We start from the raw sequence: 26,980 nt of genomic DNA on the forward strand, positions 1-26,980 counted from the left end.
GATTTATTAACTTCTGTTTTTCCAAGTCGCATTCTCGTGTACTTCCTGCCCATAATTCTGAGTTTTTTGTATGATAACCTTTTTGTATGATAACCTTTGTATGATAACCTTCTAAAATACATTTCAAAGCACTCGATGTTGCTCTTCCCACTACACCCACAGATCCTACCTGTGATGACATTTGCTATGCTCACAAGACAATCTGTAAAATAAAACAGACCTTTTGCATGATCGGCCAAAATCTTCGGCCAAAATCTTGCTGGCCTGGAGAGGAACCAATATTAGTAACCAGGTATGATAAAATAGCAAGCATTAGCTCTGCCCTAATGGTCATAAACTAGAGATTCCTCACTTGGTGTTTTCATTAATACTCGGAGGTGACAGGACAAAAAAGGGAAGCTATTAAGTTGATAACTCCTGAAGCCTAAAATATGCCCATTTGGGCTCAGTTATTTTTATAAAATATTTTATATTTATATACTTAATAGAATTCATATATAAAATATATGTAATGTTACAAAACATATAACTATAAATATATTTCATTCTTTGTTGATCTTTTTCACTGTCAGCTGTTACACTTGACTCTCCAGGGAGAAAAACTACTTTCTTTGGATAATTCTTTTAAATTGTCTAACTGACCTGGAGTGAATAATTAGTGTACTTTAAACAAAGTTACCAAAGCCAAAGGAAACAAAGCAAGAAGACAGAATTGATTCTGCCTACAGGTACATCTGATGGACAGATGACAAGTCGGTTGCGTTCTTGGAACAGGTACTCTAGGCTGAAAGAACATAGGAAGGGATGACCTGAAGGCAAGGGCTTGGATGGCTCTGTGTTCAGGGCTGAATAAAGTAGATGGACAGTCTAAGACATTTACCTGTTTAAATAAGATCTTAAGTTCATTTCTCAGTTGTACTTCATGCACTGTTTCCACATATAGCCCACTATACTTTCCGTTGAGCAGGCCTGTGTACAAGGCCTGTGGATAGCTTGGGGTGTCTCCAGCATGTGTGACAGAGCTTAATGTTTAAGGATGATTTATCAACTACAACATCTTGTGTTCCTTTGGGGGATTTCAGCTCTACATCACTGCTATATTTATATACTCAACCTTGATGTTTGAGTAAAAGACTTCTTTGAGTAAAGAGTTGTATAGCTGGAAAACAAACAACCACAACAAAAGGCTAAGAAAACTTACTGCATAGCTAACTGGAAACCAGCACAGGTTTGGAAGTACGTTAGGACAGAAGGCCATAGGTTGGAGTTTTATAAACATAAATTTTCAGAGCAGTATGCAGGAATAACATGGGTACTGCAAGACCAAGAAAGGCCTATGAGAACAAGCTAATGGACTGCATTCAGATACTTCTAAAGAAATGCACACTGTGGAATCTGCATCATACATTTATTCCAAGTGATAATTATGTGCACACATTAGGCATATTATTTCCAAAAACAAGCACTGTAGCAAAAGTTCTTAACATTTTTTTTTTTTTTTGCTATGAAACTCTCTTTTAGGTAGCTATTATGTTTAGCATTTATGATTGCCTGACTATAATTTTTAATTATAAAACAGGATGTGCTGCTCATTCTAGTTATTTAACTTTGTATTAGCCCATGTAACTCCAGTGCCCTTCAAATACCCATGTGTCCCTCTCAGCAGTGTTACTGCCAACCCAAAACTGTTTTCAAGTACCATGTGCTCACACATGCTGCTCCCGACCAAGGGTGTAATGGGTTGCCTTATAAATAGCCCTCTTACTTTATTTCTATTTTAAAATGCCAACCATCACTTCACTGATGTCCCACAGTTTTCTTGCTACTAACTCATCCATAGCTTTGGGCAATAGTTCTTCCTCCTTACAATCTCCAAAGTACCTTCCGGACACTCCTTCTACCTCAGGTGAAGAGGCTAAGTAAATGGAGGTCTGGGCACCTTCTTGTGGAGTTTTGAAAAAAGCCCACGATACCAAACTGAAAAGTGGTCTGGCCAGCAATGGGATGTGTATGTGCCTCCCAAGGTTTGTCCGCACAATACCAGGATGCAATACATTGACAGTCACATTTGTTCCTTCTAAACGACGGGATAGTTCTCTGGTGAAAAGGATGTTAGCTAGTTTGCTTCGGCTATAAGAGAAGCTTTTGTTATAGCTTTGTTCACTGTTCAAGTCTTCAAAGTTGATGTCTCCATATTTATAAAGTTTGGAAGAAACAACTATAATCCTGCTGGGAGCGGAACTTTTGAGGAGTCCAAGGAGAAGATTGGTGAGTAGGAAGTGGCCCAGGTGGTTCACTCCAAACTGCATCTCAAACCCATCTTCCGTCTTCATATATGGGCACTGGAAGATCCCTGCGTTATTGATCAGGACGTCTAGCCTGGGCTCTTCCTTTAAAACCAGGAAGAGAATGCAGAATTATCAATACATATTTTACATAGCTCTTTTCACTTATATCATTTTACTAACAATGAAAAGAATTTGAGACTAAAACTACTCTCAAGTTTTAGCCTATGCATCCAGTAACTATTTGAAGCACTGTCAATCTTAGTAAGCTTTTTACAACTTAATGATTATGAATATGTATACTCTGACATTTCACTCAGATGTTGATTATATAATTATCAAGGTCTTTCTTAGAACAGAAATAAGCAAATTTGGGGATGAGAGACTCCTAGAATTCTATGCCTCCTCTTAATTTCATTTGAACTAGAAAAATATCAGTTTTGGTGTTATCATATCAAATTTATAGTATCCCAGTGATAAACCTAAAAAAAACTTGCAAAATATAAAACATATAATTCTGAGGCAATGTTACATGATTAGTAGGGACCCGCTTTGTCCTTTTCTCAACTAACTGTATCCAATGTTGTAAGTTCAAGGCAGGCCCAGGTGACTTGGTCAAAGTCACCAAACTCCCAAGAGCAAGTCAGAATCAGCCTGAAAATGAATGAAATCCATAGATTCCAAAGCCCGTTCTCACAATTAGTAACCTAGCCTGGCCTTCTGAGTGAGCTGTTTAAAACAGAGCTTGAGTTAAGGTGAGCAAGGTAGACACATCCAGCAAAGAGCTGGTTTTGTGACTACCACCTTAACTGGTATCACCATCAAGGGTAAATTAAATGTAAAATGTCACCACAGGGACAAGACAACTTGAAGACACTTCCCCAGAATTGGGACCAAGAAAGGTCAGAGATGTAAACTTTGGACTAGAGCAAATACTGTTAATAAATCAAATCAAGGAAGAAAGGTTAATAAAATCACCGAGTGGGTAACATAAAAGTATTAGTAACAACACTGTGACTGTTATAAGAGTCTCTCAATAGTGCAATAGACCAAAGACAAAAGAGATGAAAGTCAACAGATACTATTAACTTTCACTGTAATTCCAGAACTCAGTGTTTTCTTCCCTGTATGAAATATCTTCCAAGCATCATATACTTCCCAAATTAAAGCCCTAAATTGTGCTGTGCTCACAGGGAGCCTTTTCATTCCTTCCATTATCTAAGTTGGTTTTCCTTGGCTGTTTCCTTGCTCCTCTGTCTCTTTTGATGACAGAGGGAAAGAAATGCACAATATGTTCCAGGTGTAAAGACACACTGATGACCTATGATTAATTAATTTCAGGTCAAATTTCAACTCTCATTGCTTTTTTTTTTTTTCTTTTTCTTTTATTTCCTTTCTTTTGCCAAGTGTAAGTGAAAGAAAAATGTGTTAAATTTCACAACAGTTATCAAAGGCTACCTGTTGGGTTAACTGTTTCTCATTCTGGCCTGTGGAAAAACTTGCCTGTTTCCCACCAGTTAACTTCAAAAAGAGGGCTGTGAGTTCACAGATATGGGGAAGGCAGGAGTGTTCATCTTCTCTAATCTTCTGGAAAGGTTTCCAGAATTAATCACTTTAGTACTACCATTCTTTGCTGGGCTTGTGTTAAGACTTTATCATTTACTATTTTTTTTTTAAATTCTAGGAGATACATGGCATAAATTCCAAGAATATTAAACAGAAGAATGTCAAAATTTCTATTTCCTTTTTCCTTTTAATTATAATCACTGAACTCCAGAGCCAAGACAAGAATGTAAATACTTAGGATAACACAATCTAGATACCTCTTTGTGTTCTGGCTGATGCAGCAATGGAGTCAGTGAAGAGTATATGCAACCCTGTTTACACATCAGTAAACCTGCTTTCTGTGTTTCCAAAATCTCCCAGAGACTGGTATTGCTACTTGCTCTGCTACATGCAAATGGCATGCTAACTACAAAACAACTCCTCTGATCTGCACCAGCTCTTAATATGCCACATGGTGCCTGGAACACAAAAGGAGCTCTCTGTGCAATGGCTTAACTTTGGGGTAAACAGTGGTACTCTGTACTGATTATCTACTACTCCAAGTGTTTCAAAATGGACTTTCTTCTGATGAGATGGTTTCTTTGTACAGCTGTGAGTTTAGCAGTTATTAACAGCTATTAGGGTCTTAAAAGCATGTGCAGAAGCTAAAAAACAAAAGAAAATGTATGTAGAACAAGGAGGGTGGCTGTGTCTAATGTGACTCGAAAATGGGGTGGACTCTATTTAGGGATGATGCAAAGGTGTCAGTCAACGAGTAAGACTCCCTCCTGCTTCATCAGGGTAAAACAAAAACAAGACAGACAAAACCAGGAAATAAAGAAACAGAAATTTTTACAATGGGCCTAATCAAAATTCTTGGCTAGCTTTTCTCCTGCAGTGCTCTTAGGCCTTGTGACACCAAGTAAGATTTGGCATACATTTCACTTCAGACACAGGAAAAACAATTCAAAAATCAGGTGATGATGCCTGGACTGTCCTCGCCTAACAAAATGAAATGTCCAGACACTGGCTTATTTGTTCACTTCTTCTGGGGCCCTCCCAGGAATTCCTTGTGGGACCTGCCCCTCCCAGCAGGGTCCCAGTCTGGCAGGTGTCTTCTTAGCCCCAACCACTCTCAAGGTCACACCAGGCCTTAGGGGCCCCTCCCCCGTGTGTGGCTGGACTCCATTAGACCCACACCTGCAATAGTTCTTGGCAGAAGGCTCGCACAGAACGTAGAGAGGCAAGGTCCAGCTCCTTGACGACCAGCTGGCCCTCGGTGGCGTCGGGCTCTTGACCCGCAGCCTGGCTGAGGTCCTGGCGGAGCTGACCCGCAGCCTCCTCCGCTCTCGCAAGGTCACGACATCCCATGATGACCCGAGCCCCCAGGCGCAGCAGCTCGGCGGCCGTGGCGCGGCCCAGGCCGCTGTTTGCCCCAGTGATCAGCACTGTCTTCCCGTGCATGAGGCTCCGGTCCCCGCCTCCCTGCATGCGCTGGCCCCTGGGCCCGGAGAACCGCCGTGTTGCCAGCCACAGCGCCCCACCCAGTGCGGCCAGAAGCGCTGCAGCCACAGTCGCCACTGCCATAGCCTTCCGGGTTGGGTGCACCGGGGCCTAGAGCACAGGTTCCGGAGTCCAAGGGGTCACTGTGCGCGAAGGACTCTGGGGCGCCATCTGCTGTCCTGGGCTAGTGCGCGCAGGGCTTGCTGGGACTTGTAGTTCCCCTCCAGAGGGCCGCTGGCAGTAGAGTTCATTTTAGAAACTACCCTGTGGAAACCATCAGTGGATTTGTTTAGAAGTGGTCAGTGTTAAAATTGGTGTTTTTAAAAGGCTTGCCGCACAGAGATAACAAAGTACACAGCCCCGATTTTCAGAAGTGTTCATTCTTCTGGGAAACAACTTAAGCGTGTAAGTTCTGAATTTATCTAAAGAGCCAGTTACGACTTGCACAGGTGCAGTGGGTTTCAATATCCTTAGCTTGACCATAGCTTGACAGTTCAAAATGTTTTACAACAACAAAAAGAAAGAAAAAAAGAAAATGAGAGAAAGGAAGAGAGAGAAAGAGGAAGGAAGGGAGGAAGGAGTAAGAAAAACACCAAAGGGGCTACGTTCTGTGGTCCAGTCCTAGAAAATACCTAACTACTCTAGACATCCAAAACAAGTGCCATTTGTAATACCAGACTGTCACTGTTTATTTCTCCTCCCCATCCCTAGGTGCGTTTTTGAGCAATGCCATAAGGTACATGGGCTGTGATGGTGCCGAATTTCTGTGCTGATTCGATGTGGAACATCTGGTCATCAAAGAAGATGTGGGGCCGAATCTTCACTAAGATGGGACCTTTGGGGGCTCCAGCCAGGAAAAGAGCTTCATCTATCTCTAGACCCCAGCGGCGAAGGGTCTTCAGCACACGGGCGCCTGAACTTGCTGCACTCCTGGCTGTAACCAAGTAGGTTCTGATGGGACAAAGTAGCCGTTCGTCTTTGGCATAGAATTTCTTCTGCAGTTTGCCTAAATCTTCCAGAAAGCCTTTAAGGGGACCCTGGAAAAGAGAACATATGTCTCAGTTGTGAATGGGCGAGCAAAAAGAAGTGATTACTGACAAGGCAGGGTCTTCTGTGACCTTATTGTTATGATTAATGTGTGTGTGTGTGTGGGGGGGGGGTGTTGTGGATTCCATGGCAAGCGAAGGTGACAGAAGTATGGCACAAACATGCCAGGCAGAGCTTAGTGAGAAGTTTTATTAGGAAGGGAAAGGGGGGTGAGGAAGAGAAAAGGGGTAAAGAGGCAAAGTGACAGAGAGAGAATAGAAGGGAAGAGGGAGACAGGAAAAGCCCTGTCTGACCCAGGGGAACAGCAGGGAAGAGTGGGAAAGAGAGCATAAGTGTGTGTGTGTGTGTGGGGGGGGGGTTCTTTCTTTTAAAAGGGTCCTTTGTACCTGCATGTAAACTAGTAGGTATGGAACCCTGGGCTGACCAGAGTACTGCCTGAGTGCATTCTGTCAGGTGACAGGGGCAAGCTAGCATAATGCCTGAATCCTTACACTTATAAAACACAATGCTAACTGTCATACAGTGATTATGGGCTGGCACCATGGCGCCAAACTCTCTGTATTTGTGGCAAAGTACCTGATACACAACCATCCCTTTGCATGCCTGGAATAAATCTCGGAAAACCACATCATTTATCATCCAAATGTAGATGTTTTTTAAGTGTGGAAAAATGTTCTATAAATAAGTAAGCCAGGACAATAGTGATAACTACCCGCCGTAACTTTGTGAGTGATCAGTTGATCACCAAAATGACATTTCTCCCCCCTTTTTTTGTTAGCTGCATCTTTTACCTTTGAAATTACTGTCCCTTTGTTTAGTTACATATTTGTTTGCCCCAAGACCAGCCCTGACTTAAAGCTATGTATCTTTTTGTTTGTTTGTTTTTTGAGACAGGGTTTCTCAGTGTAGGTTTGGAGATTGTCCTGGATCTAGTTGTGTAGACCAGGCCAGTATCTAACTCACAGAGATCTATCCATCTGCCTCTGCCTCCCAAAAGCTGGAATTAAAGGCATATATCTTTATAGTTTCTACATTAACACATAATGTTTGCTTCTTTTTTTCCTATGCTACTCTAGTCTTTACTATTGTCTTACTCTAAATCCATGAGTAAATTTATTCCACGCTCCTTTATGTCTTAGTACACGTAGCCATTGACATACTAGACACTTGTCCCATCATAGCAGTTTATTCAAGAAAATGTTTATGGAAATAATCTTTGAAAATTCAGTTTACCATCAATCATACTGCCTGGTGTCCTCTCTTTGCCCAAGTGAGGTTTTTCTTGGATATCATCCATGATTTACATTTTCTCTGTATAAAATGGAACTTGCTTGGGTCATGTGCTTGGTGATAAGCACCTTTATTCTCTAAGCCGTTTGGCTGACCCATTTTACAATTGTGTGTGTGTGTGTTTGTGTGTGTGTGGGTGTATGCCTGTACAAAAAAATGTATAGTTCACATATGGAAGAGGACTACTTTTCAGAATTGTTTCTTTTTTTTGACCAGGTGGGTCTGGTACATTGAATACAGGTCATCAGACTTGGAAACACACACCTTTTAACTGATAAGCCATCTTGCTAGTTATATGTATGAATTAAAACATTTGGAATCTGTCTGAGATTTAGAAAATGATATAAACTATTTCTCCTTTCCTAATAACAATAAATACCTGGATATTTGGAACAATCATAACTTTCTTCCACATATCATAAAATTAAATCAAAAGGTAGACAACTAGACTAAAGTCTAAGGAGAAATGGGCATCTACTAGGGAAAGATGTTGGGCAAGAACATGTTCATCTCCAGAGCAATGAAGATGGAAATGCCAGATACTATATAAGCAAGTATGAAAGTTTCAGAACCTGAAGGACAACCCTATGCTCTACAGACCAAGAAGTGCATTCTTGGATTTTCCTCTGTGACCGTCACTAGGTGCTCATGAGAGACACTGCAGGCAAGGAAGGAGACAGAAAAGACATCATAGTTGGAACAAGAGCTGGGCAGGAAGCCCTGCATTTGGGAAAGGAGTGACCCTTTAGACCTTGAGGGGAGAAGGCTTATGCTGATAGAAGGGCTTTAGGCAGCACTCCTCAGGCTTATGTAAAGAACCACTCTCACTGGAGAAGTAAAAAACTGTCTGCTCTTAGAGCTGACAGGAGAAGCTGTCACATCTTAGACTACCAGGCATCTCCTATCACTGGGATTTAGGAAAAGTAGCACAATCTTCAGAATACAGGGCACAAAGCAAGCAGAGAGGGAAAGAATTAATGACAGGGTGAGTTTGAAGACCTTTTTTTTTCTGTATAGACTTACAGAGAAGGCCTGGAGGTTTGGGTTGAGAAATACCCATGGGCAGAAAGAACCAATGAGAAGAATTTGAAGTCCGAGACACTATGAAGAAAGCCACAGCAACAACAATAACTAACTAGTTAAACTCTTGATACATTGATTTAGTCTATCACAATCATTAGTAGAAGAGGAGGAATGCTAATTAGAAGATTGATAACAGTATTTAGCAAAGCCCCCATGTATAGACAGTATAATTGACCATTATTATATTATATTATTATAATATGTAATATATAATATAATGTATTATATTATTATATATACATATGAGAATGCAAAAAACAATAATCTATTTTCAACAGGAATTTAAAGAGCTTAGACTTAATGATGACACAAATATTAAACATGTAATAGAAAAATGTTAAAAACCCTGCTATTAGTCCTTCAAAAGTCCAGTGTCTAACAGAAGAAAACAAAAGAGTACAATAGTAACTTTGGCAAAGAGGAGATGAACACAATGCTAGAATTAAAAATTGATTATTTAGTTGATGACCATCCGACTCTATATGACTAAGAAAGGACACGGGATAACCTTGAAGATAAATGAGTATAGACTTAAAATGTAAAGGCAAAAAGAACACATTGATAGGGGACCCACCAACATACGTAGGTGGCTGAGAGAAAGAAGAGAGGTACAAATGCATGCAAAGACAAAGAGGACAGAGAAAGAGAGATGGAGGCATATGGCACACAGACATACATACACACACATGCATCCACACATGTATAAGTGTGTGTATGCACCCCACACAACCATATATGGTAAGGGTGCGTGCAAGAGCACACACAACTGCTCCAAAACTAAGAAATACACAAAACCTTGATGAGCTAGTGAAAATAGACTATATATATATATATATATATATATATATATATATATATATATAGGCATCACAGTAGATACAAGATTCAAAAGGTTTGAGGTCAGAACCTATTCAATGCAAATATGTAAGAAAACCATGGATGAGCATCCTAAAGTTACTAAAGAAAAATAAAGGAAACACAGTTCTATAACTATTGAAAGTAAAATATACTTTCATTTTATTTTGTTGAGACAGTATCTCTTTCTGTAGCCTTGCTGTCTTGGAACTCACTATGTAGACCAGCCTGCCTTTAGAACTCACAGAGATCCATTTGTCTCTGCCTCCCAATTGATGGAATTAAGGATGTATACTACCATGCTTAGCTATAATGTAATTATAAATTCAGGAAGAAACAGAATTTCCAGGCAAAGCAAACCATATTCAATTGCCAGAATGTATATCCTACTGAATGCTAAAAGAGGACCTGTAATTTTGTGCTTCTTCACTTTCAGTCATTGCCAATGACAAAAAGAGCATCAAGTTTTTGTGAGTTAATAATATAGAACATAAAGTCAGGATATGTCCACACAACAAAGAACAAGGTTGCAGGAGCTTGGGAGTGAGCTGTGGCAGGGTTTACATATTACATCCAAGGTAAATAGGATTGTTTTCCCATACATCCACGTTACTTTAAGTTGTATAATAAGAACTATCATAAACACAGAGGAAAACCTTCAATTAGTTATTAGTAATATACATAAAGATGAATCTGAAGCATGATGACTAAAGTAGAGACAAAAATTAAAAGATGGGACACATAGAGGAATGTAAGCAGATATTAGATTTTACTAAAGTACTATTGATCCCACTATACTTAAATTATTTCAAATACACAGGACACATTCAAGCAGAAAACACTACAACAAATAAAGTGCAATACAAAATGTGTTTTCTGAGTCAAGGTAGAGTAAGTAAGATTTGTACATAGTAACAGATATGTTAAAAAACCTCTTAAGTATTGGCAATTAAGCAACCAAATTGTAAACAACCCACCACACAGAGTGGAAGACACAAAGAAATTAAAATAATTAAAAAATAGTGATTTTCAAAAGTAATTCCAAAATATCATATATATATATATATATACATATATACATATACACACACACATATATGTATATATATATATATATATATTACATGTCAAATATAACATCAAGATAAATATAAAGATATGGACTGGATGAAGGTAAAAAGTACCAAAAAATATACAATATATACAGCATTATTCTAAAAATCAGGAATATATGCATACCTGACTTAGGCATTTCATGAGAAAGATGAGTTGGTGAATATAATGAAGAATATATAAAATAATCCTAAATATGTAGGATTTAAAGTACATTATATGGAACTTATTAAAACTGCCAGGTGTTTTGGAGCACACCTGTAATCCCAGCACTTGGGTACCTGAGACAGGAGGACAGTGAGCTCAAGGAAAGCCTTGGCAACATAGTTAGATTCTGTCTCCATCTGTCAATAAATTCCATGTTACACTAGGATACTTTAGTACTGTGTTCTTGTGAATATAGCAAGCAAACGAAAAGATTTGGCCACCTAAAAACATGAGCAGGCACTAAAGTGGTCCTGCAGGTAGTAAAATGCTTGCCAGCAAGGGGACCCAAGTTTGGATCTCTAGCACCCACATAAAAAGCCAGGTGTGGCAGTATAGGGCTGTTATCCCAGCTCTAGGGAGGCAGAGACAAGAGGATGCTCAGAGCTTGCTGGCCAACTAGTGTTGTTGTGAATTCAAAACACAAGAAGGAGAGTGATGGGGAAGACAACTAAAATCTATCTCTTGCTTCTGTATGTAACACACACACACACACACACACACACACACACCTTCCTTCAGGATAACAGCTTGACTTTAATTAAAATGCTAACTCTAACTTTTGTATAATATTCATTCCAACAGCAGCAATGTATTATTTTCAAAGTATATAGGACACACTTGGTAAGTTATAACCTTCTTAGTAGAAAATAAAGCACAACAAAGTAAATACAAAATCTTTTTTTCTTTTTGGTCCCAATGGAGTAAGACTTGCACATAGTATCAGAGAGCCCTGTGTGGGGGAAATAACCTCACCAAATATTTGGCAGTTAATTTTATAAACAATCTACCCAACAGTGAAAAAGTCATAAAGAAATTCAAATATATTTTGAATTGAAATAAAATAATACCACTTTTAAAAGTCATGGAGATAAAACTATAGCCTACAAAGAAGACAAAATTCAAAATGCCTATTTTAGAAAAAAATTCAAACAAACAATAACAACAACAAAAACTAAAAAGATTGCAGTAAGTGACATCGGGCATCACATTTAAAATATTAGCCAAAGTATCTCATGAAAAAGATAAATCAAATTGGTAAATCATTGCTCATATTGACAAAAACCCAATAAAATAAACTGACAACAATTACTAATATAAGACATGAAAATGGAGACACATTCCCTAACTAGTCTACAAACATGGGAACCATCGCAAAACATTTACAAGTTTATGGTTATAAAAATGACAAATGATATGGATAATTCTTGAGAAACACAAACTATTAAAGAAAGGATGAATTGAAGAACAAAACTGAAATGAATAAGTAAGTTAAAAGCCTTTCAAGGGTTGGCCAGACCATTCAGGAGAAAAGGCACTTCCTTCATAAGCCAGAAGAGCAGAGTTAGATTCCTGAAACTCACATAAAGGAGAAAAGAGAACTGACTCCACAAAGTTGTTCCCTGACATCCATATGCATATCATGGCAAATGTGCCTCAACCTTATCATCACACTACCTTCTACACATTTTAATGCATATTAAAAAGCCTTTAAAAAAAAATGTCGTTCAGCCCTAGGTAGCTTGTCTGGAACGACTTACAAAACATTTGCTTAGTTTCATGCATTTTATGAAATCATTATTACTCTTCTACTCAAGTGAGATATTGTAATTAAACTATAGACTACTTGGCCTGAAGTCAGACAACATCCCAACTCTACAGATTGGATCCAGGAATAAATTTAAAAAAAAAGGGGGGGGGGAATCACACTATCTGACCATTTCCAGTGTCAGTGCAGAACTAAAAGCCTTCAGTGAATTTACATGTCAGTGACTTCAAAAGCCATTTGGTTTTCTCAGTGAATGATAAAAAGGCATTAATCAAAATCCAACATCCAATCTACAAATCCTCAAAAGTACGTAGTGAGTAGTAGCAGTCTCAACTTGACGAAGGATATCTGCAAAGATCCTGTAGACACATTACATAAAACTGGAAGACTGAAAGTCCTTTGAAGGAGAGGGATCAAGGCCAGGCAATCCATGCTCATGGCTATTACTAAACATGGAGCAGATTCAGCATAAAACTAGATCATACATCAATTCAGATTCTGTTTGGGTACCATTTCCATGCTTTTGGTTTTCTTCTTTTCAGATGTCCTTTCAAATCTTAACCTTTAATACTTCATGAAATTAATTAAAAAAGAAAACAAACAAAATACCAAACCCTCAAAAACTTGTTTGGGGCTTGTAAGGGATGGTGGAAGCTAATTATTTATTTGTATCCAAGCTCTCCATCTTGGAACTCTTCTTAGTTAAACAGTATCTTTCTTGGAGTCACAGACTGACATCCCCAGAAAATGTTCCCTGAGCAGTATATTATTGGAGATGACCTTTCTGTTTTAAGGGCTGAAAATTTTGGAATGGCTTCTTGGTGAGCTGTGCTATGTGTTACCAAGAACTTTAAGGGGGTTAACTTGTCAGTAACAGATTACAGAAGTATTTCCAAAAGGATAAATAAAAGAATGTTCAATTTGAAAATGAGTGTTGTCAGTAGTACATGTTCCAAAGTAAGGAGTTTACAAACAAAGGGAGAACAGTGCAAGGAGACTAGAGGGAGCCACCTAAAATTAAAATATATCACAAGGACCAGTACCTATAGTCACATGCTGGAAGATAAGCAGATGAAAATTGAGCTTGGTAAACTTACCTGAGCAAGAGGCTTATTCTCAAATAGTGTTTCGTGTTGGAAGAATTTGTCCAGCCCGTGCTCCTTGGCAATATGTTCAGACTCATCAGAGAAGAGGACAGCATCCCCATCAAAGGCCACACGGAGCTGTGTGTCGCAATAAGCCATGTCTTTGGCTCCAGCAAACATGGTTGCAGAGGCAATGCCTGACATCATATGGAGAGATTAGTATTCTTCTTCCAATAAACCACCCCAACAGTGATAATTCTTCTGTAGCTATTGCAACATAATTCTGTTCCTTTCCACAATTACAAATCTCAGAACAGATATCTATGTACTGATTCTGTTTATACAGGAATGAGAGGAAAAAGTGAGTTGTGGAATAATCACTGAAAATGTTCCCCTTCCAGGAAGGTCAATTCCCCAGGATACAAATCATAAGGGGAGCCACATGTGTACAAGCATTAACAAGAGACCCAAGATGGTAAGCCACCTGCAGCTGTGTGAAACCCAAGGTAACCGAGCATCTGTGAGAACCTCATGAGCTAGAAGAATAAATCCAGGCCTCTACCTTCTTTAATTGCTTCTTGTACTTTTTCCGAATCTGCAGACAGATACAAGTTGGTAAGATATGCCTTCAAATAGCCAATTGGGCTTTTTCCACCCGTCAAACAGAATCGGTCAATTAGTAGACCTATTGTCAGGTAAGAAAAGCAGTGTTATGGTTCAGACTGAAGATACAACAACATTGATCCCAATGACATTTGCTATAAGGATGAAAGGTTGTATTAGGAAATCCGTTTGAGTTCATTTGCAAGTCTAACTGAATGTTATCATCTAATATTCAATTGTTGAAAACTGAAAATGACTTTAACAGCACCAGTATTAGAAAAACCTCTCAGATAATCCATGCTCTTTGTTTGGCACACTATAGTTTATGGAACATATTCACATAGACCATGTCAATTTACTCAAGACTACATGGTGGCTATTATTCTCCTTATAGGAAAGGATGCTGGACAGACTTGTCCAATCCACTGGTTCACCCACATAGGGTAGACTTCAGCCCACATATGTGACTCATGTCTGCACTAGGATAATTCTCTCTTTAAACTACAGCCTCTTCCTTGCTTATTGAAAGGGAATTTTAAAGTTATAGTGATATTTTAAATACCATTCTACATTTCTTTAATGTAATACTAGTAATAAGTCACTCCAAGATTTAAATTAGTTTCTAAAGATATTCTGAAATTTTCACTTCTTCTTGACTAGAATATTTGATTATAGCTATTAGCAGACCTGATGTTAATATTCTCTGGGTTTTCTTTCCCTTTTTTTTCAGTAATGTGGCTTGTACTCAGAGCTTCGTATATATTAGGCAAACACTCTACCAATAAACTACCACATCCATTTAATTTCGTAAAATTATCAAGTATGATATAGCTAAGTTGTCCATGTTGGTTTTCAACTTGCAGTGTTGCTGTGTAGCTCAGGTAGGTTTTGAACCAAAGGTAATCCTCTAACCTCTTCTGAAAATTTGGCATTATAAGCCTATGCCTTCAAACTCTAATATACTTTTAAATACCTTCCAACAATTAAAAGAAAAACATTGACTGTTCAGAAGATTTTTGTAAAGTTAACACCTACATTTGCAATGAATCAAAGGATGGATTGATATGTTATCTAGAAAGAGATTCCTTTTTTGAGGGTATTTTTTTTTATAGAAATAATACAAAATTTTAGTAAAGACTTATAACTGAATTTAGGATTATATTTGAAAGAAAATGAATTGATCAATATGAGACTATCATGCATATGATAAAATTCTATGTGTTTATTCAAAGTTGGCTTTATGATAAACTGGGTAACTATGCTATCTAGGTAAAGCAAAACCTGTGGTCTAGCCAGCTCTTTGAAGGACTAAGTACATAAGTCACAATGTGGGTAGAAGTATCTGCTTTGGTGTTAAAAAATATTGCCAAATTTTCATTTGATCCAATATCAAATAGGTGCAAATGTGTCAAAAGTGGATCTTAGAAACCATTAAGTGACATCAACCGAATGTTCTAGAAATTATGTATTGGCACTAGGACTGCAAAACTGAATGAAAATGTTGGCTTTTTTATCTCAAAGGGATCCCAGTATACTGTGGAGCCAGGCATGTAAGTTCTAACAAAGACTACAGCAGAGATAGATACAAGTGGTCTTTCATACCCTAAAGAAAGAAATAACTCTTCCAAGATCAAGGCTGTAATTCCACAGAAAAGGCAAGATGGAATGGTGTACAAACTGGTTTATCAGCAATATTCCCATATAAAACAATAGGAAACCTCAGCATTTTTAACATGCTAAAGGACAGATAGACCTAAGTGAATATTATATGCTTCTCAGAGCCTTTGACACACATTTTCTCTTTTCAATTCATAACTTTATGAAGGTTTCATTATTAGAATACATTTCAGATGTCAATGTTATAATTAGGATCATATGACATGATAAAACTGAATAACTTGTAATACACCTTGGTTAATGTCTAATTTAAACCTTTGAGCTCTATGTGCACAAATTAAACTTGATTTTTATGTGACATGCCCACAACTAGATCCATTGCTAGAAAACAAGACAATGATGTCCTGAAGAGACTGTTAGGTAATTTCGTTAATAGAAACACAAAACATGGGAAACTTTACAAGATTGATAGAAAGGGTTGGAAGACTAGCACCAATGAAAATCTCCACGTATAGTACTAAAGACAATTTTGCTGGGAAGGATATGGATTTGTGTGTGGGAGAGAAAGGGCAACCAGGATCACCTAATTTTAAGAATTGGAAGGGGAGGTGAAAACCTTTAAACCCTTACCATGTATCTGTGGTGAGGAAAAAGTTTGATCCCATAGAAAAAGCCTCTGGGCTGGCGGCTCCTTGAAGTCAAGTTCAGAAGTGAAAAAGCATAAAGCAGAGAAATATATTGAGGACCTGGGATTAAGACTTTGAAATTCACACTTGACAAGTTAAGTCCAGAGCTTTGAGCCCAACTTTGCACTGAAGTTAAAAATGAGCATGGCCTTTCTTGTTCTGACATAGGCAAATAAACATTCCCCATGCAGAAGGGGTTGTCGGTATCAAGGATACAGCAGTGGTTTAAGCCACAGTTAGCAAAATAGCATGGCCTCTTTTTTGCAGAGCTGTGAGCTGGTCTTCCACATGGTATTTATTTTACTTACCATAGTGATTGACGCTGTTTATAAGCCGTACTCCCACTTGGGCATGGTTATTAGTCATCAGTACTATATCAAATAAGTCTTGTTCATCAGGATACAGCTCACGGAGTCTAGAGTTGACATGCTGCAGTGCCTGCAGGTTACAAACATGGGAGTATTAAAAAGGGCATGCAAGGTGGGTGTTAGGCAGCAAGAGGGAAAACACCCCAGCAGGGTCAGAATCAAGGTCCACAGAATCCTGGCTGAGAAATCAGTGCTCCTTTAAGATATGGTTATGTCACTGGTGCTGTGTTTTATGGTTCCCACACATAGGCTTCAGTTAATGCCCACAGCAGGGATGGGTAATGTTCATGGAATGCTATTATAGTGTTCTGTTTACTAGAATTATCTCAAGGGTGGGTAGAGAAAAAGATCTGCCTTCTGATTTATCTACTTGTCTAAATTTCTAAGTACTGATTTTATTGTGAGAAATTTGGAATGGTTTGGAAATTTACATGTTACCCATATGCAGGAAGCAGATTGGGGTAGATGGATAATCACAATGGTTTTGTTTTGTTTCTGAATGTACTATGGAAGGGAGATAATAGGCTGTGATTTATTTAATTTTAACATTTTGTTTTAATTGTGTGTGTGTGTGTGTGTGCGTGTGCATGTGTGTGTGTCTCTGTGTGTGTGTGTGTGTGTGTGTGCGTGTACACATGTGAGAATGCAGATGTCTACAATGTGTCCAATTCCCTGGAGCTGTAGTTAAAGTTGTAACTCCCCTATACTGGAGATTGAGAACCATGGTCAGGTCATCTTCAAGAACCATGCCAACTTCTAATACCACACCCTTAATTTATTTTTATTTTTTTTTTTTAGTTTTTAAAAACTATGATGTTCATATGCTTTTGTGGTTTCTCCCTATGCTTCTACATGTCCTGAGAGCACCTTTTACTCCAAACCATAGAGGCATCATGTGCTTTCCTGTGGTTATATGATTGGTTGTATAATAATCCTATAACTAACATAGGTGACTAATTACAAGTGCTACATATTTTAGCACACATTCATGAACTTAAATGTCAGGAGCAACTTAATTTTCTCGATATAGTTGGGGGTCAGACCAGCTAAAGTGAATTCCATCATTTAAAGAAGGTATTTTATTTCCATTACTCAGGACCATTGTTGATGCCCTAGTACTTCCTATCTATCTATGAAGTTAACACGTTTTTGTTAAAGGTCCATTTAAGAAAGCCCAGATCTGATACCATGGGGATTCTTAACAATTCTAGAAGTCTTTGGTACTTGGTCAACTGGATTACTAAGGTGGTTTAAAGATTTTCAGGGAGACTGGACAACTCTCAAAGATTTTCCCAAGTTCTTTTCTTGACACCCAGAGTCCTTGATGCAAATCCACACAGTACCTTGACAAATCGAAATGCTGGCCCCGGGGTCAGGATGACGTTCTCATTGGTGAGCTGATACTCCATGTACTTTTCCAGACCCTCTTCTTCGTAGATTTTCCTGTCATCCACCATATTGAAGAGTGCTCGTGAAGAGACAGCAATTGTGATGGCGTGCTTGGGTTTGGGCTGTAGAGAAAGTCAAGGAAGAGAGAGTTAACACATACAGAAGGAAGTGGGACATGCAGCTGGGAAAGAGATCTTAGGTGAGAAGGTCTTCCCTAGAAAGTTAAGTGGGAGGCAGTTGAAGGACAGAAGGAAGGGAGCCCAGGGGTGCCAGGACCCAAACAAGGGAGCCCAGGGGTGCCAGAGGTCTTGTACTCTCACCGGCCTAGGCCGCGCACAGCTGGGGATCTTTTCATACAGCATGCTCACAGATGACCAGTAGGCCTCGTCCACCTCATCTTCCTCCACCTGCTGCTGCCGGTGCCGCTGCTGGGCTTCAGACAGACATTCCTGATCCATATCCAAAGAGGTGCCATATTGCAGGCGGCGCTGGACATAGGATTTCCACTCAGTAGGAGGAGTGCGTGGATACTCTCGAGTAGTCTTGGGTATCAGGTCTCGGGAGTCACAGCTGTGCGCATAATCCCGCAACTGCAAGTCTCTAGGCTCTCTGTTTTCCCTGTGAATCCAGGGATCATTGACTGAGTGCATCTTTGAAGTTCGCCGAGAGTTGGGCTCTGGCTCCGGGGGTGTAGGAGGTTGTGAGTCAAGTGGAGTGACAGGTCTGGTCTGGGGAGTCTGTGGTATGGAGGGCTTCTCTGATGCTTGAGGTGGAGGTGAGGTCTCGTGTTGGCTGGGGGAGGCAGAGGAAGTTCGAGAGGTCGCAGAGCTGTTGGGGGCCTGGTAAAGAAATTGGGGGGTTGAAGCCCAGGCCCATGGAGATTCACATGCCACTCTCCCGCATGGCATATCCTAGCCTATTCCTAGACTTTGAATGAATCCTAGTTCATTCTGGCTCCTTTAAGCCATAAAGCTGTTAAGCAGACATTGAATATTACTGTTTAAACGACAGACTGCTTAGCTCTCATCCTCCAGCTTCCCTACCCTACACCTCATGAATGCTTACCATAGGTGCCCCTTCTAGCACCTGCTATTTGATTTTGAGTAAACTGGTTCAAGTCCTCTTGTCTTTAAGTATCGTAAGTCATAGACCTGGTCTCACCTGATGACTCCAGTAAGCTTTATGCACAAACTGGGTAAGACCTGGTGCTAGAATGTTCTACTTACTTTGCTCATCACTGGCTCTGTTAGCCTTGAAACTAGTATATGATTCCTGGGAAGGCTGGGGAGTCACGTGTCATCAGTTTTGGTATGCTATTGGATATGAGCAGAGCTGATTATCTTTCTAAATAAGAAGGGGCAATTCTAGAGAAAGAATACCTTTACCGAGACATCTCTGAAAGCTGTTATCGAATATTCACATATTACTTCAACTTATGTTTGTTTCACATGTGTGGAATGATATTCTTGGTGAAATTACTGAACCAAATCTGACAGAATATAGGTATAATGGAGATATATGTACGAGTGTGTGTGTGTGTGTGTGTGTGTGTGTGTGAGAGAGAGAGAGAGAGAGAGAGAGAGAGAGAGAGCGAGCTCAGGGGATCTGTTATTTTCTATACACATATGTGGTCAGGCCTAGTTAAGGGCTTAAAGCATACACAATGGCACTTAGCTTTTCTTTTTTTGTTGTTGTTGATTTGATTTTTTTCCATCCCTTTCCTTTCTTGAGAGCCATGTCTCTTCAATTGTATCTATTGTGTAGATGAGGGACACACAGCATATAGCTAGATCTGAAGGCTGTGTTTAATATTGCTCTCTACCACATTGTTGTGTGAAAACTTTGGTAGGTTACCCCAAGCAGGGCCTGAGCACTTTGACAAATAAACCCCGATAGATCTTTTATTGTTTATCATCCTCTCCTCTCTTTCATCACCAGCTCTACCTTGACAACAGTGTTCCTGCTTCTGGGCTCATCCACTGATGGAGCCCCAGTGGATGGGCTCCGTGATGTTCGGGACCACTGGTTTCTCACAATGTACCCTCGAGAGTCTGTATTTGGTACAGGTAATTCTTGGGATCCCTGTGCAAGAGAAGAGACCCACAGATTTAATTCTTAACTACCTACTCCTTCTATGTACATGCCCACAGAATAACCATGCCAGGCTAAAATCAGCAGCAGCCAATGGAAAGATGCCCCCCTCCCCACTTCTATGACCCTTGATTCGCTCTAGGTCCTTGTTGTACTGTTCTTGCTTTGGCTCAATCCTAACTTCAGTATGAAGTAACAAAATGGAGATCCACCTAAAAGAACATGAGCATCCAATATTAAAGAAATCCTTGTGGTAGCTCAGAGTTTTCTGCCTGTGACTCTTCTGCTATGGCGTGTAACAGAGTTAATCACATCCTCCCACCCCCACCCTTACACCCTCCCTTAAAGATCAAGCTACTAATAGAGGTTAAAATTACATATCTGTGATTTTACCATACTGTAAAGTGAGGGCACAGGGCACCCAAGCCGCAGCTGCAGCAGGGCTCTGCAACAGCTACACACAAGTGCATACAACCTTCCAGTCTTTGTTTCATGGGCACCTTGGAGAGACAAGCAGACTAGTTCCTGTCCCGCATCCTTCCCCTACCCAGGATGCCTGGGGCTCCCCTCCCAAATTAGTCATGAGATCTCTGCTCACCCTGATCATGGTGATCTGCCGGCCCTGCTCCCACAACAGGCACATGTGAATATAAATACGTATTGTGCGACAGGGGCTAGTTCCCTCAGCTGCACAAAGGCAGCGTCTACAGGAGTGGTGATACCGCATGGGGCAACATCTCAGCGAGTGATTCGGATAGCCTGCACGCCTCATCTGAAAGATTGTGCAGAAAATGGGTCAATGCCATGGCCAGACTTCCCTTCCCTCCCTAAACTGAAGGGATCAGTCTCCTCCTGTTGGCTGAGTGGAGGAGACTGTGATGTTGCTACACTTCTTCTGCATGAGCATGGGGGCTGTGGACTGGAGGGAGGGCAAGGGCCAGCTTCTCCTAAGTGTGTCCCTAAGCTCTTCACTGGACCTTATTTAGCCCGCGGTATGGATCTGAATGGCTCACGTGTATCTTCCAGAACTTGTCACTTGCTGTTTTCCATTGTTTTCTGCTCTCTCTTTCAGCTGTGCTACGGAGGGTAGCTCACCTGAGTGCTCAGCCGAGCTCCAGTTTTGTCGGAATCCTTCCTTTTCTCTGCATCTAGACTCTCTTTTGAGTACCTCATCCCAGGCTCATTCTTAACATGGAAACAAAGAATGTTTATTAATTTTGGTCCTCAGAGACATTAGAAACCTTGGGTTTGGAAATTAAAAAAGAAGGGGTGGTGGTGGTGGCAGAGAAAGCCTAAAAGCTGTCTCTTTGTCAACATCAAAAACATATGTAAACTCTAGACACAATTTTGTTCCCATTCTGAGAAGTATAAGAAAAGAGCCCATTTTATAAATAAAAATTACACAAGCATGGTGTTAGAAGACTTGGTTATTCCATAGGCTCAGGATATGGGCAGTGTTTATCAATAAAAACAATGACAAGAGAACTGTAAGGAGAATTTCCAGGGTCAACAACTCTTAGATTTAAGTCTTAAGTTTCTTATGCAGGATAACTGTGTCTCTCCCTCTGTTTTTCTTAAGACTGCTAATAATGGAGCTTTTCATTTTCCATATAGAACAGAAGCTCATCTAACAGACCCTAATCAATATTAATTTGCATCTTACAAACAAGGGCTTTACTCTTGTATGAATTTATTGGAAGAATATCTTTTCTTAATATCAAAGTTCTCTCTCAGCATCTAGCTGAAAGGGGATTTCCTATAAACAGTTAACTAGGGAAAAATCAAGTACAGATAGCATGACCATTTCTTTCAGGGAAACAATCATTTTTAACTGGGAAATACTTAGGACACTGTTTGTACTGTTTCCCACTAATTCAGATGCATACTGTGATTCATATTCATATTGAATGTTTGTTTTGGAGCTCTGTACATAAGATCAAAGTCCTCCCAGAGACTTGTGTTTTCATCCATTTACTCTCTGTGCCTACCCAGGAGTCACCCTCCCATGTTAGTTGGATGTGAAGTCAAGGAACGGCTTTTAGCTTTACTGAACTGACTGGATTCTCTGTGCCAGCTTCTTTGTCTCTATTCCCATCTCAGTAATATTCTGTCACTTCTAACTCCAAAAGGTATTTAAATCAACTCTTTTCTAAAAGCCTTCCCATTTCCAAATGTGTCTCTGTAATTAGAGTAAGCCTGGTTTGGTTCATTCCTGGGTCAGCTCTGCATTTACTCAGGCACATCAGGACCCACAGGATGGCATGCCACTATCCCCTACTTCCGTGCTCACCACCCTTCCTCACACTTTCTACTTAAGCTGAGTAGCCTTTCCCTTTGTCATTTCTGTGTAAACCATCTTTGTCTTCAATAATGTTTAATGCTTTGCCCATCCCAATCTGGGTCCAGAACTGAACATTCCTGTGTCTTTATATAAATTGTACTGAGCACAGAACTGTACGGTTTATGTCTCTGTCCTACTCAGTCATTGAACTTACTTCTTCATATTAACTATGAGCATATGCTCAGCAAATGGTGACTTATTAAGTTGACTTACACTCTCCCACTCCATCCCTTTCTTCTGTTCCCTCCACTCCCCTTTACATGTCACCATGGTTTAGCTTTATTTGCTTTTTCAGAGCATTCCCAGAGAGAAAAGATGGACTAATGTATACATGTCCTCAGCTTCCCCATAAGATTCTCGGGCATTTCACCCTCTCACCTTCTTTTTCTGTTTCAAAGATGTTTGACTCATGTCTTCGACTGTTGGAATTCTTTTGTTATTAAGAAGGTCTTCATCTCCCCAGCTCCATTTCCTATCACTTCCCTGGTTCAGTCTAGCTGTGAATTTAGAATGTCAAATGTATGACATCATGTCTGATTCCATGGTAACTAACTGATGCCACAAATATGTAATTATTCAGTGTGTGTGTATGTGTGTATAGAGCAATGACCTTCTTTCCTGTTTCAACATACCTACTTATAGCAATTCCCGACACTCTAGGAGTTGGTGTGTAAACTGCTCAAATGCAGCAATATCAATTTTATAACTTCTTTTTTTTTATGTCTTTTAAAGCCTTACTTTTACTCATCATATTAATTCTAGTTGGGTTTGTATATTTTTTGATATTGTTGAAATGACTAGAAAATACATTTGTGGGTTCCAAATTTTGTCTTTTTCTGCAGATTTGGAGACTTTTTGACAGATGAGAATTGATTTTAGTTGTGAAATTTGGTTCTGAACTTTGCTTTAGTGTGTGACATTGCTTTCATAGTGGCAAAGACTCTTGAGGGAGTTACTGTAAAAACCCTTCCCTATGGCTAGGCAGAGTAGGATATTGCCTATACTATTTGTGTCTATCTTGTGTTAGTTCAATCCTTAGCCTTTGTATGTTTTTCCTTATTGTGTAAACAGAGAGCACTATATCAAAGACAGCCCTCAGACTCTGGTTTACAGAGTCAAACAATATTCTATGTTTTTTTGTTCTGATCTTAATATTCATACAAATGTGTAGGTAAGATACATGTGTCCTGTCGGCCTGAGCTGTTGAAACAATTAGAGATAGAGCCAGCTTTCTGACCTTCATAGAAGTCACTGATTGTCACATTTGAATAGCAGACATTTTAAAATAATCTTTCAGTGAGTAAAGCATTCAGACCCCGGATTTGAATTCTTTTACACCACAACCACTCTCTACCACCATATCTTCCTGGGGTCTCCAATAGTTTGATTACTTTTTATAATACTAACTTTCTTAATTACAAAATGGAGAAAATAATTGAATAAACATTACAAAGTTATTGTCAGGGCTGGCAAGATGAGTGAGTAAACTGCTTGCTAGGTAAGCATGAAGACCTGACTTTGGATCCTCATCAGCACTACTGTAAGAAGCCATATGTGCTGGGATCACCTTTAACCATAGCACTAAGCAGAGCAAAGACAGGTGATTACTAGGGGCTTATTAGCTTCTCTAGATGCAATGCCCACATTCAGCTTCATTGAGAGACACTGTTTCAAAGCATGAGGTGGGGAAGCCATTGAAAAAGACATTCCAATGATGACCTTTGACCTCCACTTTCAACCTTATCAATGAACCCCCCACACACACACACACGTTGTAGTTATTGAAATATTGTAGAGCATGCAAAACATTTATAAATGAGTAATAAAGTTATTAGTTTTGTTAATAGTTTTTGCTATAGTTCTATTATCATGTCTACATAGAGAAATTTAAATAATTTAGAAACTACTGAAACAGAATTGTAAGAGAAGAGTTTAAAAGAATACTTGTTGTTCTAGATTTATGAATAGTCAAATGTCAGTCTTGTAGTCTTGGTACAAGCACAGTGAAATAGCCAGTTAAGACAGGACAGGTTGTGAGAAAACTATAACCTGCTTTTTACAGAATAAAGAAGGTGTTGGGGGAAAAGTTCAGAGGCAGAGCATTTCACTACAGAATAAAGAAGTTGTTACAGAGATGAGAGCTTAAACCAGTCTTTTCCTTATTGGACTTTCTCAATCATACCTATTAGCTTTGTCTGATGTCTCCTAACCCTGCAATTATGTATTTCCAATGTTACACAGCTTATGAGAGAATAGGATTCTTTTTTTCCCCCTAAGATAGGATTTCTCTGTGTAACCCTGGCCATGCTGGAACTCACTCTATAGGCAAGGCTGGCCTTGAACTCTAGAGTTCCACCTCCTCTGCCTCCTGAATGCTGTGTTTAAAGGTATGTACCACCACTGTATAGCTGAGAACAGGATTCTCATAAGTACTTACAATTATTTTATGGATTGAGATCTAAATATGTAGCTACGTTGTTTTGTTTCAAGCCTTGAAGGTGACATTAAACAGCCTTTTCATGCTCATTTTCAGATTTCTTTATTTTCCTTTATTTTTGTCTACTTCTTAACTTTGTTATTAAGCATGGAAAAGCACATATATCTGTATATAGGAGGTAAGTCATTTATTTGGCTACCATTCCTCTCTCCAGGAGTTTGACCTTGCTCATAAGGCAAATTGAAACATCATTATGACATTTTTGTGTGGCCTTTGAAGACCACCTTTGACTGGTTTTAATGATTTAATTATCATTGCCGGTTCCAGTTGTATATAATTTTTAAAGGAGATCCACAAAGGAACTGGAAAGGAATGTTAGAAAACCACACAACATGGAAAGTTGTAAATCTGTAATCTTTATTTCTTTGGAACAAATACTTTTCAGTTCTTGCCATGGTTACAAAGAAGGTCTGTCTAGTGTGTTGACAGTGCTCTTCTTAGCAGGATGTTTCAGAAGGACTTTTGGAACATAGTTTCTACCTGGCCACGTTTTTTCTAGTTGTTATTTTCAGGGACCATAGCAACAACACTTGAAATTTTTGGAGATGTTAGTAGACTATTGGTTAGTCTGGAGTTTTTCAAAGTATAAGCCAAAGATTGAGTCAACTAGTAATTGCTACCCAAGGAAGATCCCAAAGGCTCATTTTCCTCACCATCATTTATGGTGATAAATTATGTATGATTTATTAGAGATTGCATGAGGATTCAGAAAGCAAAGTCAACTACAGGCTGTAGAATCCAGGCACACACCTTTAATCTCAGCACCCAGACACTAGAAGGTGGGGGTACACACCTTTAATCCTAGGACTCAGGAGTAAGAAGTAGATGGATCTCTCTGTGAGTCCAAGACCACCTAGATCTACACGAATCAGTGTAAAAGTAACAGATCACAGGCCTTGAATCCCAGCACTAGAGGGATATTAAAGATAGAATCAGGATCCTTAGTATTAAGTAGGAGACATTCATTCTCCAGCCACACTGAAGAGGAGGCATTGATTCTCCAGCCACACTGAAGATAGGAAGGCTCAGTATCAAGGAGGATAGGAAGGCACTGAAATCTCAGGATTCTCCAGCCACACTGAGGAGAGCCAGCAGTTTGAGAGGTGGTGAAGAGCTCGTGCATGGATCAGCCTTTTCAGCCTGAGCCTGAGGTGAGAGCTAGTGGCCAGCTACTTTGCCTCCCTGATCTTCAGCTTGACCCCAGTATCTGTCTCTGGGTCTTTTATTTTTTGTGTTACAGTTATTCCTGTTTTCTTCAGATAGTTAGAAATAAATATTATGCGATGTAACTCTGTTGCCTTAATAGTTTTTTTTTTTTTTTTTGGTTCAGAGTCTACTTATTTTACTGAGGCTAACTGCTGCATTAAAATTCTTTCAGGGATTCAGAAATACAGGCTTAGAGGTGATGAGACTTTAAAGTTAGATTTAGAAGCACGGGTGGGAGATAGGAGTAGAGAGAGTAACCAGAATGCATTAAAAACATGCAGAAAATTGCCATAAAATAATTCATTTTTTTAAAAACGAAAGAAGGAAAGTAAATATTACAAGATGACAAAATAATTAGAACTATAAAAATCTCTGAACTTCCCATACTACTAGAATTATTAGAACTCATTTATCTGGTTCAACTTCTTTCCTCTCAAATATTGCAAGAATTATATTGCATACACGTTTCAGTAGTTTGATTTTTTTCTTTTGTAATATTAAGTATAATTTCCATATTGTCACTTGCTTTGGGGAATCATATATTTTAATGACTTCTAACTAAAAGAGAAAATTATCAATACAGCCAGTTATATAAATGATTTTCTAGGGAAAATTATCTTTAA

General features: G+C 39.3%; 2 protein-coding genes across 3 annotated transcripts; both read right to left on the minus strand.

The window, feature by feature from the left end:
* Positions 1-1,391: 1,391 nt before the first annotated feature.
* On the minus strand, positions 1,392-5,449 carry Rdh14 (retinol dehydrogenase 14). Its single transcript, XM_051181661.1, has 2 exons — positions 5,031-5,449; positions 1,392-2,390 (listed from the first exon to the last, which is right to left on the minus strand). Exons 1-2 carry the CDS (start codon positions 5,415-5,417, stop codon positions 1,773-1,775), a joined length of 1,005 nt encoding a protein of 334 aa, XP_051037618.1. The 5' UTR covers positions 5,418-5,449; the 3' UTR covers positions 1,392-1,772.
* Positions 5,450-5,997: 548 nt separating this feature from the next.
* Positions 5,998-23,190, minus strand: Nt5c1b (5'-nucleotidase, cytosolic IB). Of its 2 annotated transcripts, XM_051181659.1 has the most exons (10): positions 23,033-23,190; positions 21,409-21,498; positions 20,912-21,085; positions 20,167-20,304; positions 18,543-19,061; positions 18,177-18,344; positions 16,774-16,903; positions 14,122-14,244; positions 13,572-13,756; positions 5,998-6,370 (listed from the first exon to the last, which is right to left on the minus strand). In XM_051181659.1, the coding sequence occupies exons 1-10, from the start codon at positions 23,063-23,065 to the stop codon at positions 6,041-6,043; spliced, it is 1,890 nt and encodes a 629-aa protein (XP_051037616.1). In that variant the 5' UTR covers positions 23,066-23,190; the 3' UTR covers positions 5,998-6,040. The 2 variants fall into 2 exon arrangements, with proteins under 2 accessions (XP_051037616.1, XP_051037617.1); XM_051181660.1 differs by lacking the exon at positions 20,912-21,085.
* Between the last annotated feature and the right edge of the window lie 3,790 nt (positions 23,191-26,980).

Source organism: Phodopus roborovskii, unplaced genomic scaffold (genome assembly GCF_943737965.1).
Source record: "Phodopus roborovskii unplaced genomic scaffold, PHOROB, whole genome shotgun sequence".
Classification (NCBI taxonomy): domain Eukaryota; kingdom Metazoa; phylum Chordata; class Mammalia; order Rodentia; family Cricetidae; genus Phodopus; species Phodopus roborovskii.